Below are 15,016 nucleotides of genomic sequence, written 5' to 3'. Positions count from 1 at the left end.
TTTTTGCCAGTCTCTGTCACACTCCCTCCCCCACCTCGCCTCTCCTTAATGGCACACAATTAATTACATCTCTGGAACGGAAAAAAGAGATTTTCATCTTCCTCTAAAGCCCTTGGTTGCTCCTAGCTTGGCAAGGGATTTGCTGAGGGACAGAGTATTGAATACCATAATTTACTTCAGATCAGCAGGCCCCAGGTCGGGCTTCCTAAGCAGGCAGGGCCTGGCAGGTGGCGAACACCTGTTCTCCTGCCCTTCGCTGGGATTACAAAAATGTAGCTACCGGAAGCAGCTGTGAAAGTCCTGGTCATGCAGACGCAATTGCTCCCAAGATCAGACACAAGCCGCAGGAGAGTATGTATCCAGCTTGCCTGGAACGCAGCTCTTTATATCCTGGTCTGTTATTGTAGGGTCTCCCATGAGCTCTGTGCTGGTTTGTTATTATAGGGTCTTTTGTGAGAACCAGGCCTAGCTGGTTACTGTTGGGTTACTTGTGAACACTGAAACGTAAATATCAGGTTTGGAAGGGACCTCAGGCAGTCATCTAGCCCAACCCCCTGCTCAAAGCAGGACCAACACAAACTAAATTATCCCAGGAGCTGGGATGCTGGTTTGTTAGGGGTAGGGTCTCCAGTGAGAGGTGGGGCTATCAACTGGGAGTGTAATAAGGAGAAAGCTGATCCAAGTCAAACAGAGCGGAGTTTGCTCTCGCTCGCCCTGGTGTAAATCAAGAGTCGCTTAACTTTTACCTCCCTGCTTCCCCGTCAGAGACAATGAGGAACACACCTTTGAAATATAGAGCTCTTTGATTTATTTATGAACAGACGACCTTACCCCGCGGTCAAACACATCGATATGAAAACCTGTTCAAAAGGGGTGCGGCGTATAAAGGATGGCACCGCTAAGGGGTGAGGGCAGGGAGGTTCCTCAAAATCGGAGGGTGGGGGTAGAATCCACCCATGTCATAGGTTACAACTGTCCTCTTTGGCCTGTACCCGATCCCATCTGCCGTTATCCTACAGCGTGTCTATCACAGCATGGTGGTGGTCATCTAATTCTTGGCACACTCATTGTTACGGAGGTGGGGAGGTCGTCTTGAACCATGAACAAGGGGTTCACAGAGGACACAGCATCTCTCCAACGCTTGGCAGAGGCCATCTTGCGCCGGGCATTTACACACCAGTTGTTGCTAGAAGTTGGGATTTAGGGTGGAAAGGAGATTGGGGAGACTAGTATTTAGCATTGCCTCACAGTTTGCCATCATGTGGCATGGCCACCTTCTTGAATGACCATCCCCATCTTGAGTGGCCATCATCCTGGATGGTGGCCATCAACTCAGATGGCCACCCTCTTGATAATCTATCTGTTTTTTGCTAGAAGTTTTTGCTAGAAGGGGCAGGGAGATAAAGAGAGATGGAGAGACACAAGGGACTGGTCAGTGGAAGTAATTTAACGTCTCCGTCCATCTTGATGAAGGCCATCTTGAGCAGAGGTCATCATACTCTTCACTTTGCTTATGGCTAAAAGTTGAGACTGGGAGTGAGGGGGGGCGGGGGGGAAGGTGATGGAGAGTTAGCCAGCTAACAAGGGCTCAGCCAATGGAATTACAACACAATCACGCCTCCAGTCATGCCTGTCACTAAAATTTGGGACCAGAGAGAGGAGACAGAGGGGATAAGATTTAAATAGCGGGGATGGAAGGCATTTTTTAGTCCCCAAGGGGTGCTGATTCTACAGTCAGAGGATAAAGTACCAAACATCCTATTGTGGTCAACATGAGAAACAAAATTGCCACCCCCCCCCTACATTTGACCATTCTTGGCCTGGTGAGGTGTCCTTCTTCTTGAGCTCATTTTGCTGGGAACAGAAATCCCTGGACAGGGCAGGAACGGGAGATTCTGCTTTGGGAACTAGATAGCTGGAGGAAGTAATGAGTAACAAAATACAGCCCAGCTCCCCGTGAACTGAAATGGAGCCAGACAGGGCACGAGGAGAAAAGTGGCTCCGTGGTCAAGCAGGAGAGCTCTGGGTAGCGAAAGCCAAGAGGTCATTGTACTAATACTTTGCAACCTTGTGTCTGAGGGCTTCAGACTGGGGTGTTAGCCCGGTTTTAGGAGTGTATGAAGAGGAATTGGCTTGCCAGAGTTCAGATGGTGAATAGGACCCAGGAGTCCTGACTCCAGGTCCCCCCTGCTCTAACCATTAGACCCCACTCCCCTCCCAGAGTCAGGGAGAGAACCCAGGAGTCCTGGCTCCCAGCCCGCCCTGCTCTAACCTTCCCAGAGCCAGGGGTGATCATACCGAGTCCCCCCCCAAGGATGTTAATGAGCTAACAAGTGTGAGTAGCAATGAACGGCAGCAAGGTTTGGTACAACAGGAACCAGGTGGGGAATCGGATCAGCCTGATTTCATTGGCACAAGCTAAGCAGAAGACAACCCGAAACAAAACATCAACAGAGGTGAATTAAACTGAGCCAGGTAATAATCCCACCGGGCATTGGGAAAGCAGGAGCTGAGCTCTCCGATGCTGATGCCTTTAAGGGATGATCCTATTTTAGGGTTTCCATTGAAAAGGGCCTGCATTTGGAGGCTGGATCTCATGTGTAAAGCTTGCAATAGATTTAAATGCCCGAGGACCGATTGTCCAATGTGCACCATGAGGCAGCCAGAGGAGGGACAATATGAGCAAGGAATGTGTATTTGAATGTTGGCCCTCATGTACACTTGTTGTCAACCTGTTATAAGCCTATAATAAACATGTTTATAAACCAATAGTATACCTGCTGTAAACCCATAGTGACCCTGTTGTAAACCTGTTGAAAACCCACAGTGAATCTGTTGCAAACCTATTGTAAACATGAAAGTCTATTGTGAACCTGTTGTAAACCCATGGTAAAGTCACTGCAAACCTGTAGTAATCATATAGAAAACCTGTGGTAAGACTGTAGAAAATATGTTTGTAAACTAATAGTAAGCTTGTTGTAAACATCTGGTACATCTGTAGTGAACCTGCTCTAAACCCACAGTAAACTCATTGTAAGCCAATAGTAAACATATAGCAAACCTGTTGTAAGCCTATAGTAAACATGTTTGTAAAACAACAATGAACCTGTTGTAAACCCATAGTGAACTTGTTGTAAACCCATGTTTGTAAACTAATAGTAAACTTGCTGTAAACCTATAATAAACATGTTTGTAAACTAATAGTAAAGCCATATTGAACCTATCATAAGTCTCTAGTGAACCTGTTGTAAACCCATTGTAAGCTACAGTAAAATGTAGTAATAATGTACTAGAGTAAATAATGTACAGTAACAATGTAAAGTAATAGTAAACCTGTTGTAAGCCCTCAGTAAACCTGTTGTAAACCTATATTAGACCTATCATAAGACCACAAAAAATCTATAGTAAACTTGTCATGAACCTGTAGTAAACCCAAAGTATACCTGTGTGAAACCCATAGTAAATATCTTGTAAGCCTATAATAAACCCATTGTAAAGCTGTAAGTGAACCTGGAGCCAATCTGTAGTAAAGCTATTATGACTAGAATTACAAAAGGATTACACATGAAGCCCAGTTTGAAAATATGACACCCTACCATAACATCCAAACATGTGAAGCTAAGTGTAACCATAAAGTGAATCTGTTGTAAACCATTAATAAACATACAGGAATCAAATTTACAATAGGGTTACACATTAAGCTTAATTTTCAAAGATGGCACTGTGCTATAGCATCCAAGTATATAAGTATATTATAAACCCGTATCAACAGAGCTACAATAGTTTCACACAGGAGACTTGCAAGATCCAAAGGTGGAAATCTTTAGGATGCCTCCTCTACAGATTTACAAGAGATTTACATGAGACCTAGCTTTTAAATGTGTCACCACACTATGACATCCACCTGTGCAAAGTTATGGTAGCCCTAAAGTATACCTGTTGTAAGCCATTAGTAAACAGATTTACAATAGGTTTACACACAAGACCCAGTTTTCAAATGTGGTGGTACAACATGATGTGTAAACCTACTGCAGTCACATTGTAACTCCACAGTAACCTCACAGTAAACCTATGGTAACTCCATAGTAACCCTATAGTAACCCTATAGTAGACGTCTCACCAGCTTCTTGACACAATGTAAACCTCACGGTTCACACAGCGGATCAGAAACAGAAGGTTTTCTCAAAGATGTTTCAACAGGAACAGCTCTGAAAGAGGAAACAGGCTCACAGGCAACCCCACACATGCATTCTCCAGAGGCGCCTCACCCACACGTTCCCACTCACTCAGGACGGGAGATGGGACGACTGCCCACCAGCTAGGCCAGGATGCGGGGGGAGAGGGGGCATCAGGAGGTCTTCATGCTGATGACCATGTCCACCTCCTCTTCTGTCTGCAGGGTGTGCCACTGGGCGATGGGGCGCCGGGGATTGGCCAGCATGTCGGACCAGTGACGCAGCTCCGTGCCCGTGGCATTGCAGCCCACGAAGACCTTCCCAATGGCCTCATTCTTCCCCAGCTTGTCATAATCCAGGACGGTGAGAACAACCTGGACTTTCTGCCGGGGGAGGAGAGGTGGTACAGTGAGCTCACCCACTGTGGTGCCCCAGCTGGGGATTGGCCAGGGCCATGAACTTCCCTGGCAGTGGTGCCATTAGCCAGGGATTTCCCGTGCTGTGCTGTGAGCTTCCCTGCAGCAGTGCTCCCAGCTGGGGATCCCCCCCAGTGTTGTGATCTTCCCCCACTCCAGTAATATCCATGTCAAGCCAGTGAGAGAACAGGGTGCAGGCTCCCATCTAGGGGGAGCTGGCTCCCATCCAGCCCCAGAGCAGGGACTGGCTGGTTCAAGGGGGTGGGGAATGGGGCCCGGGGATCCTGGGGGCACCAGCTCCCATCTGGCCCCAGGACATGAACTGGCTTGCTCAGAGTTGGGGGGCAGGGGGGGACTCACCTGGATCTGCTCAAAGGGAACCTCGAAGCTGAAGGACTCGTTATAATAGGGGTTCAGGGTATTTTTCTTAATGGTTGTTTTCTTCTTCTTTAGCCGCTTTCCCCCCTGCATCAGGTGGATTTTCACGTAGGGATCTGGAAGGTGTGGGTGGGAGACACTTCAGAACAGAGACCCCAGGCCCCACCTGGGTCTGAAGAGCAAACCCCTGCCCTGCCCCCAAGCTGGGCCAGTCAGGTGACCAGTGAGGTAGCTATCCCACAATTCCTGGCTCCCGCAGGTTCAAGCACCCCCCCATAAGTTTGCTGAGCCCTGAGGCCAGGGAGTCAATGGAGCTCGACCCCCTGGACATCCAGGCATGAGCCTGACCCACTGGGGGCAGAGACGGGGCCTTGGCTGGGGCACTGCTGCTGGGAAGCTTGCAGTCCCAGGGTCCCCAGCTGGAGCACTGCGGGGAGGAAGCTCACAGTGCTGGGACCCCTGGCTGGGGCACTGCAGGGAGGAAGCTCACAGCGGCGGGGCCCCTGGATGAGGCACTGCAGGGAGGAAGCTCACAGCGCTGGGGTCCCCAGCTGGAGCACTGCGGGGAGGAAGCTCACAGTCCTGGGGCCCCTGGCTGGGGTACTGCGGGGAGGAAGCTCACAGCACTAGGGCACTGGCTGGGGCTCTGCTGGGAGGAAGCTCGCAGCACCAGGGTCCCCAGCTGGGGCACTGCAGGGAGGAAGCTTGCAGCGCTGTCTCACCTGACAGTCCCCCCACATCCATCTTCTTCAGGTTCTTGGCTTCCAGCACAATGACTGTGAGCTTCCCGGCGGTGGGGACATAGCGCAGGGAGAAGCAAACGTCCCCCAACTTCTCCTGCTGTGGGGCATGGGGGGGCACAGTCAGACTGGGAGGGCTGGACTGCAGCTTCCCCCCCCCCCAGGAATCCTAGCTCTAGGGACTCCCCTCTCCCGCATTAGCCAACACTGCCCCTGCCCCCGAATCCCATCCCCCAGAGCCCCTTCCCCCCCAGGGACTCCCATCCCACAATGCCCTCTCCCCCCAGGGAATCCCAACCCCCAGCACCCCCCTTCCCCTACAGGCATCCCATCCCCAAGAAACCTTGCTCTCCCAGGGAATCCCATCCCCCAGAGTCCCGCTCCCACCCTGGTAATCCCATCCCCTAGAGTGCCCCTCCCACACAGAGAATCACATGCCCCAGAGCCCTCCTCCCCCCAGATTCCCATCCCCTAGAGTCCCCCTCCCCCTGGGAATCCCAACCCCCAGACTCCCCTCCCCTCCCAGGAAATCCCAATCCCCAGAGCCCCCCCAGAGAATCCCAACCCCCCTCCCCACCAGGAATCCTAACCCCCAGACTCCCCTCCCCTCCCAGGAAATCCCAACCCCCAGAGCCCCCCCAGAGAATCCAACCCCCCCTCCCCACCAGGAATCCCATCCCCCAGATTCCCCTCCCCTCCCAGGGAATCCCAACCCCCTGGCCCCTCTCCCCTCCCAGGGAATCCCCCACTCCCAGCCTGCTGGGATGCACCCCCAAGGGCGGGGTTGGCAGGCGACACTGCCCGCAGGTGGGGCCTCACCTCCTCCTGCTCCGCGGACTGCAGGTCCCGCCACGCCTCGATGGGCTGGGCCAGGTCCAGGCTGCTCATGGGCACCCGTAGCTCCCCGATGGCATCGTGCTTGGAGAACCGGTCGAAGTCGTAGACGGCCATGACCAGGGTCCGCCCGCCCAGCTCTGCGTAGGGGATCTGGGGGCACGGGGGGAGAGATCAGCAGGGCCCCTCCCCCAGCAGGGCTGCGGGTTGGGAGTGAGGGGCACTGGCACGGCTGGGTGGAGGCAGGGCTGGGGTAACGGGGGCTGCGGGTTGGGAGTGAGGGGCACCGGCATGGCTGGGTGGGGGGCAGGGCTGGGGTAGCGGGGGCTGCGGGTTGGGAGTGAGGGGCACCGGCACGGCTGGGCTAGCAGGGGGCTGCGGGTCGGGAGTGAGGGGCACTGGCAGAGCTGAGGGGAACAGGGCTGAGATAGCAGGGGGCTGTGGGTCAGGAGTGAGGGGCACTGGCACAGTTGGGGGGCACAGAGGGGCCTGCAGGTCGGGAGTGAGGGGCACAGGCAGAGCTGGTGGGCATGGGGGGGCTGCAGGTTGGGAGTGAGGGGTGTTACCTTGAAGGTGAAAGTCTCGTTGAACATGGGGTTCAGGGTTTTCCGATGCACTTTGGTTTCGTGTTTTTTCTTCTTCTCGGGGAGCAGGAAGACTTTGACGTAGGGGTCGGACGTGCCCCCGATATCCAGCGCCGGCAGGTCGGCTGCCTGGATGATGCCCACCACCAGCTGGGACAGGGTGAAAGGAAAAAGTCCCAGTGTGACACCGGATGTCAGACGCCCTGTGAGCTTCCCCCACAGCAGTGCCTGACACAGAGGACGCAGGACTCCTGTGTTCTCTCCCGGGCTCTGGGGGGAGTGGGGTCTAGTGGTTAGAGGGGGGGGCTGGAAGCCAGGATTCCTGGGTTCTCTCCCCGGCTCTGGGAGGGGAGTGGGGTCTAGAGGTTAGAGCAGGGGGTGCTGGGAGCCAGGACTCCTGGGTTCTCTCCCCAGTTCTGGGAGGGGAGTGGGGTCTAGTGGTTAGAGCAGGGGATGCTGGGAGCCAGGACTCCTATGTTCCATTCCCAGCTCTGGGCAGGGAGGGTTTTTTTTTTCTAGGTTGGAATTGGGAAGGATGTGAGCCCGGATGCCTGGGTTCCATGGCAGGCCACGTGGGTGCCCCCACCTGCCCGTTCTGGAAGTTGTAGTCCAGCGAGTACTGCAGCTTGCCCAGCTTCTCCTGGGGCTTCTCGTCCTTCGGCTCGGGCAGCAGCGCTGGGTCCAGGTCCTCAATGTCAGGCTGCACCTGGGGCGGGGAGAGGGGGTGAGAGAGAGAGAGAGAGAGACCCTGAGTACTGCCAGCACCTCAGTTACACATGCAGGGCCTGGCCTCCCCCCTCGGCGGAGCGTCCAAGCAGCCCCCAAGGTCAGAGGCTGCTGCCTCAGGGGCCGAGGGCTTAGGCATCTGGGAGGCTCAGGAGATAAGCAGCTCAGTAGCAGCTGAGTCCCAAACTGAGGCCCCCCCGCCAGCCTCCCACCCTGGTGGGGGCTGGCTCCCCCTAGCAGGAAAGGCCCCAAGCCCACTTCCCCACTCCTTGAGCCAGCCAGGGCCCAGGTGGGAGCTGGCGCCCCCTAGAGGGGAAAGGCCCCGGGCCCCATTCCCCGACCCCCTGAGCCAGCCAATGCCCACCCCGGAGCCTAGCAGGGTCTCACCTTGTCGAGGTAGCTCTGGCCCAGCTCCTTCACCTCCTTGAGGCTGATCTGCGCCTTCGCTTTCTCCTTCCCCTTCTTCCCCTTCTTCTTCTTCCCGCATTTCTTGCAGGCGCAGAAGCAACAGCAGAGCAGGAGAAGAGCCGCCACGATCAGGATGGTGGCCAAGGCCCAGGATGGGACTGCGGCAGAGACAGAGCAGGAGTGAGACCGGGCCCCTCTGGGGCAGGGCACGGGGGGCTGGTTATAGGGGGACCCCTCGCCTGGCACTGGGATGCAGCCCCTCTGGGATGGGGGGGCGAGGAGTGCTTCGACAGGGACCTCTGGCCCAGTGCTGAGATGCGACTGCCTCTGGGGTGGGGCACGGGGCTATGGGGAGGGGATCCCTTCTTCCCCCAAGCACTCACTGGGCAGCTTGCTGAGCTTGTTCATGAACTTGTCCTTTGTGTCGGAGAAGACGTTCTCCTTGCTGGGCGTCTCGGTGGCGTTCAGGGCCGGCTCGGTGGGAGGCGCGGTCACCTCCGAGGCCAGCATGGCCGATCGCCGAGCTGCGTTCATCTTTGCACCTGGGGAAGGGGCGGGCACAGATCCGGGTCGTCCGATCATCACTGGGCCAGAGGGACTGCCCCCAGTGTGCCCGACCCCCCGCCTGAGTCTGCCGAGAGCCTGGACTTATTGCTCAGAGAGGTGTGAATTGTCCCAAGTGCCCCATATATCTCGCCGGGGTGTTAACTACCAGCCCCATTGCTGTGGGGGGGTCCCCATTGACCCTTCCCTGCAGGGGGCTCTGTCTGTACAGGAGGAGATACCACCCCGGCCCACGCAGTCTCCCCCTGGCTTCTGGGGTAGGCACTGCAGGATCCCACTCCTGCCACCAAATCAGAGAGCGGAACTGTGGCAGGGCAGAGCCTAGGGATCCTTGGTGAGGGGGTGCCCCCAGCGAGGGGGGGTATGTGGGATGCTGGCAGACCAGAAGCCTGGGTCACCTGTAGGTCAGTTTTGCTCAGGATAGGTATTGGTCTTATAGGTGTTTATCGTTTAGCCCCTGCAAGGTGATTGTAAGTTACTGCCGGCATTAATCCGGGGGCAAGGTTGGGAATCCAGGAAATAGGTCACATTAGCTTGATGAGTTTGAAAAAAAATCACCCTAAACGTGCAACCAGCCCCCCCACCCCCGCCCGGCCCACGCAGGAGGATGATCAAACTGGGCAATCAATCAAACTGCGTCCTGGCTCTCTGCACCTCCCTGCTGTTCCTCTCCCTGGCAGGATCCTCCATCTCCCGTGCAACGGGCTGGGGCTGCCCCGGGCGACAACGGCTGAGCCGCAAACACAGACATGGAGCTCGCGTTGCTCCCCGCTGGCACACTGCCTCTGCACCCTGGCCTGGGCTGGCCTGGCTCACCACCCAGCACTCCACGGGGTGAGGAATCGAACACAGGGGTCCTCGCTCCTGGCCCCCCACTGCTCTAACTACTGGACCCCCCTTCCCTCCCAGAGATGTGGATAGAACCCAGGAGTCCTGGCTCTCGGCCCCCCACTGCTCTAACCACTGGACCCCCCTCCCCTCCCAGAAATGGGGATAGAACCCAGGGTTCCTGGCTCCCAGCCCCCCACTGCTCTAACCGCTGGACCCCACTTTCCTCCCAGAGATGGGACAGCAGCTGGAGAGATGGGGTGGTGCCCGGGAAGGGGTAGAGGGGTAGCTGGCCGGACAGCGGCTGGAGAGATGGGATGGTGCCTGGGGAGGGGTAGAGGGGTGGCTAGCTAGGGACTGGGGCTGGCCGGCAGGACAGAAGGGGGCGTTGGGATGGCTTGATAGCTAGAGGCTGAGAGGGGGGCTGGCTAGAAGGGGGAACAGACAGATGAGGAATGTTGGGGGCCAGCTGTGCCGGGGCCTGGCTGATGGGGAGTTTCTCTCTCTCCTGCCCCCTCCCCCTGGGCTCTGATCCCATTAGCGCCCGTTAAAGTGCCCGGGGCCGGCCCTGCTTGCTAATCCCCCTCCCCCAACTCACAGATGGAGCCGAGTGGATTAACCACCCCCCCCAACCGGCAGGATTGACCCAGCACCGGGAGGGGAGCGAGCGGTGAGGCATGTCGTGGGGCAGGCATCATGGGCTGGAGCCTTCACCTCCCCCGGCCCGAGCAGGGTCTCACCACCTCTGCCAGGCACATGGGACACTGGCTTCAGATCCACACCCCTCCTCTATGGGTCTGGGCATGGCTCAGCCCTGCCCTAGACCTCAGTTTCCCCATGGAATTGAAAGCACCAGCAACTCTTGATTTAGGCTGTGAACTCCCCTGGGCTGGCAGGGCCTGGCTCCAGCTGGGGGGGGGGCATGGGCAGCGCCCAGTGCGATGGGGCTCCGATCTCATCGGGGGGGGTCCTGGGGCTAGAACCCAGACGTCCTGGTTCCCAGTCGAGTGCTTTAAGCACAAACCCAGGTGTCTGGACATAGATAGACACAGCGTAACACAAGAGACCCCCTCCCCACCCCCCACCGGCGCAAACCCATGGGCCCATCTAGCGTGGTATCCAGCCCCTGCCCCGGAGCAGACCCGTGGGCCCCTCCACCCCTGTGATTGCTCACCCCAGTGCCGGCCGGCTTGCGCTCGCTCTCTCTCTGTCTCATGCAGTTTCGCTGCCCCCAGGCCCTGACGCCCGCTTGTGCTGAGCTGGGTGACAGCTCCCCCCGCCGGCCTCCCCTCCCCGCCAGCCCCTGTCAGCCCAGGCCTGTGCAAACCAGAGCAACCACCGGAAAACACCACCATGGAAGGAGGCATGGGGCCTGTCCCTCGGCTCCCACCCGGCTCCAGGGCAGACTGGCTGGCTCAGGGGGGCAGGGAATGGGACATGGGGCCTGTCCCTCTGGAGGGCGTCAGCTCCCACCCGGCCCCAGGGCAGGGACTGGCTGACTCAGGGGGGCAGGGAATGGGACATGGGGCCTGTCCCCACTAGGGGGCACTGGCTCCAATCCGGCCCCAGGGCAGGGACTGGCTGGCTTAGGGGGGTGGGAATGGGGCATGGGGCCTTTCCCCTCTAGGGGGCGCTGGTGCTGATGAGGGACAATAACCCTGTGTATCCGGGGAAGGGCAGAGCACACAAGCGGGAAGAAGGGAGCGAATCAGCCCCTTGAGGCCAACAGACAAACCCCAGCCCCAAACACTCAGCCCCAAACACGCATCCCCACCCACTATGGGGCTGGGGGAACCACATCACTTTAATTACACGTTGGGCAGTGTGGGCGGAGTGACGCAGTGTATCATGACTCCTGGGTTCTCTCTCTGGGTCTTGGAGGGGAGTGGGGTCTAGTGGTTAGAGCTGGGGGGGGGGGGCTGAGAATCAGGACACCTGGGTTCTCTCCCTGGGTCTGGGAGGTGGGTTCTCTGTGTCAACCAACCTCTCTCCCCCACTACCACTTTCCACTGCTGTAAAATGAGTTTGCTGGGCTTGAGCCTCATCTACAGTGGGGCCGGGGCCCCTATTACCTCACAACAACCTCCGAGGGGCACTAACCAACAGCCTCAGCAAAGGGGGTGATATGGCTGAATAGGAGAGAAGAACTGAGCCCCCACCCTGTAGAGGGTTCCCCTGGGGGTGGTGAGAGGAGAAAAGCTATCTTTGGGGGGAGCCCAGGCCTGGCTAGCAGGGGCTGTGGGTCAGGAGTGAGGGGCACCGGCAGGGCTGAGGTGAGCCCAGGGCCAGGCTAGCAGGGGGCTGCGGGTCAGGAGTGAGGGACACCAGCAGCGCTGGGGGGAGCCCAGCACCGGGCTAGCAGGGAGCTGCAGGTGGGGAGTGAGGGGCACCAGCGGGGCGGGGGGGGGAGCCCAGGGCCGGGCTAGCAGGGAGCTGTGGGTCTGGAGTGAGGGGCACCAGCAGTGCTGGGGGAAGAACAGGGCTGGGCTAGCAGGGAGCTGTGGGTTGGGAGTGAGGGGCACTGGCAGGGGTGGGGGGAGCCCAGGGCTGGGCTAGCAGGGGGCTGCAGGTGGGGAGTGAGGGGCACCAGCGGGGCGGGGGGGGAGCCCAGGGCCGGGCTAGCAGGGAGCTGTGGGTCTGGAGTGAGGGGCACTGGCAGGGCTGGGGGGAGCCCAGGGCTGGGCTAGCAGGGGGCTGTGGGTCGGGAGTGAGGGCCACCGGTGGGGCTGGTGCGTGGGGGGATCCCAGGGCCAGGGAGGCAGGGCGGGTGCACGTGTCCCTGCCTGCATGTGTGGTTTTCCGGTTCTGACTCACTGAGTACGTGTGTTCCCCCCCCCCGCCGCGTGCCCCGAGGCAGGAGCATCCACGACAGCTGGGCCCTTCTGCACCAGAACAGCCCCCACCCCGCCCCAGCAATGGAACCCGACACACCGCGAGACTGGGGCCCAGACAGGGGGAAGTGAGCTGGGGACAGAACCCAGGAGTCCTGGTTCCCAGCTCCCCCCACCCTCCTTCTAACCACCAGGCCCCACTTCTCTCCCAGACCAGGGAGAGAACCCAGGAGTCCTGGCTTCCAACCCTCCCCCCACCCACCAGACCACACACGGGGTCTGGGATACAGGGCATGTGCTTTGAGCACTGGACAGCCCCCATTGACCATAGCATCACTGGATCAATGGGGCCAGGACCCCAAGCTGGCCTGACCTGGGATGGCTCCATGGGCCCCCCGGCCTGTGGCTGGGGAGATGGGTTCACCTGTTAAGTTGGACCCAACCTTGTGGACCGCGTCCATCTGCCCGGCCCTGCCTGGCCCTGGGGGTCAGCGGGTGCCCCGGTATCAGGGCAAGAGATGGGCTCCTCCCCAGCCCCAGCTGCCGTGACTCAGCCGCGGAGCCAGCCAAGAACTTGGCCCTGGGCTGGACCCTCTGGCGCTCCGGGTCCCATGAGACACACAAAAGATGGGAGCCAACAGCTCTGAAATATCGATCCTCTGAATTCCCAGCATCGCTCCACTTCCAGCCCAGCCCAGCCCCTTCCAGGACCTTGTCCCCTCCTTGCCCCCCAGGTCCCACCCCACCTCACCCAGGGCCATGAGCTCCCCTCTATCCATCAGATCCTCAGTGCTCCCCAAGGGGGCCAGGACCCAGTGGCTACAGCTCCTTTGGGGTCAATGGGGCCAGACCCCCAGCTGGGTCCATCCGCTGTAGTTCCATTGGGGGGGTCAATGGGGCCAACCCCCGGTTGGGCCAGTGGCCACAGCTCCATTGGATCAGTGGGGCTGGACCCCCAGCTGGGCCAGTGGCCGTAGCTCCATTAGATCAGTGGGGCCAGACCCGCAGCTGGTGTGATTCAGAGTCACTCTGGAGTGACACCCCTTTAGACCAGCTGAGCCTCTGGCCCTCTATGGAGTGAATTTGCCCATCAAGACACAGGGGGCGATTCTAGGGACAGATCCTCAGTCAGTGTAAACGGGTGTCACTCCAGAGTGACACCGATGGACCCAGCTGGGACCCTGCCCCGCGCCACAGCCAGCCCCCGTCCCCCAGCCACGATCGGACCCTTCAGCCGCTCCCTGCCCCCGGCTTTGCTCCCCCCCCGCCGCCCCCCTCAGCTCCCGGCTTCCCGAGTCCTCAGCGCTGGCCGCTCCCATCGGGGGACGGGGGGCACGGCGGGGGGGCTCCTACCGTCTCCCTCCATCGCGGCCGGGGGCAGGCGCCGGGGCGGCCGGAGCGGGGCTCGGAGCTGTCCGCCCCGCGGTGCTGAACGGCGGCTGGGTGGGGCGAGGGGTGGGGACAGGAGGGGGAGGGGCTCCTCCGTGGCAGGCAGGGAGGGGGAGGGGACTCTGCCATCCCTGGAAAGGGAGAGGCTCTTCCGTCGCAGGCTGGGAGGGGAGGGGGCTCTCTCATTGCAGGGAGGGGGGCTGGGGGTCTCCCATCACAAGGAGGGAGGGGAGGGGGCTCTCTCATTGCAGGGAGGGGGGCTGGGGGTCTCCCATCACAGGGAGGGAGGGGAGGGGGCTCTCTCATTGCAGGGAGGGGGGCTGGGGGTCTCCCATCACAGGGAGAGAGGGGAGGGGGCTCTCTCATTGTAGGGAGGGGCTGGGGGGTCTCCCATCACAGGGAGGGAGGGGATGGGGCTCTCTCATTGCAGGGAGGGGCTGGGGGGTCTCCCATCACAGGGAGGGAGGGGAGGGGGTTCTCTCATTGCAGTGAGGGAGGGGATGGAGGAGTCTCCCATTGCAGGGAGGGGGGTGAGGGGGATCTCCCATCGCAGTGGAGGGGGGTGAGGAAAGAGGGGGCTCTGGGTTAGGATCCCCGGGCTGGAATGGTTTATCCTGATCAGCAATTGGGGCGGCAGGGGAGGGGTGTTGAGGAACACACACAGCGCAGGGCTCGGCCCCTCCAGCAGGGGGCGCCAGGGACAGACACGTGTGTGTACCTGGGTTTACCCTTCTACACTGTTAGCTGCTTGCAGCGGTGATGGGAGAGGAATCGCCCCCCCCCTTGGCCCTGTGTGCGCGGGGGTGGAGCAGGGGCCTTGGGAAGCATGTAAAGAAACCTAGCGCATGTGGGGGCCGGGGAAGGGGCGATGCTGCCCCCTGCAGGAGAGAAGGGAAACTTTGGCCTTAGGCATTGCAAAGCCAGGTGTCCCGGCTCCCAGCCCTGCCCAGCCCCCTAGACCCCACTCCCCTGCCTGAGACAGGGAGAGAACCCAGGCGTCCTGGCTCCCAGCCCCTCCTCCCCCAGCTCTAGCCACTAGATTCCACTCCCCTCCCAACGCCAGGTAGAGAACCCAGGAGTCCTGGCTCCCAGCCCCCCCCTGCTCTAACCACTAGACCCCGCTCTCCTCCCTGAGATGGGACT

General features: G+C 59.3%; 1 protein-coding gene across 1 annotated transcript; it reads right to left on the bottom strand.

The window, feature by feature from the left end:
• Positions 1-1,471: 1,471 nt before the first annotated feature.
• Positions 1,472-13,960, bottom strand: SYT5 (synaptotagmin 5). The gene is made up of 9 exons (XM_038382392.2): positions 13,838-13,960; positions 8,645-8,803; positions 8,241-8,419; positions 7,714-7,833; positions 7,110-7,277; positions 6,529-6,696; positions 5,692-5,809; positions 4,952-5,085; positions 1,472-4,558 (listed from the first exon to the last, which is right to left on the bottom strand). The coding sequence occupies exons 1-9, from the start codon at positions 13,848-13,850 to the stop codon at positions 4,349-4,351; spliced, it is 1,269 nt and encodes a 422-aa protein (XP_038238320.1). The 5' UTR covers positions 13,851-13,960; the 3' UTR covers positions 1,472-4,348.
• Positions 13,961-15,016: the final 1,056 nt, after the last annotated feature.

This window comes from Dermochelys coriacea, chromosome 23 (genome assembly GCF_009764565.3).
Source record: "Dermochelys coriacea isolate rDerCor1 chromosome 23, rDerCor1.pri.v4, whole genome shotgun sequence".
Classification (NCBI taxonomy): domain Eukaryota; kingdom Metazoa; phylum Chordata; order Testudines; family Dermochelyidae; genus Dermochelys; species Dermochelys coriacea.
Note: the sequence above shows the minus strand (reverse complement) of the source record. Positions and strands in the feature narration are given on the sequence as shown.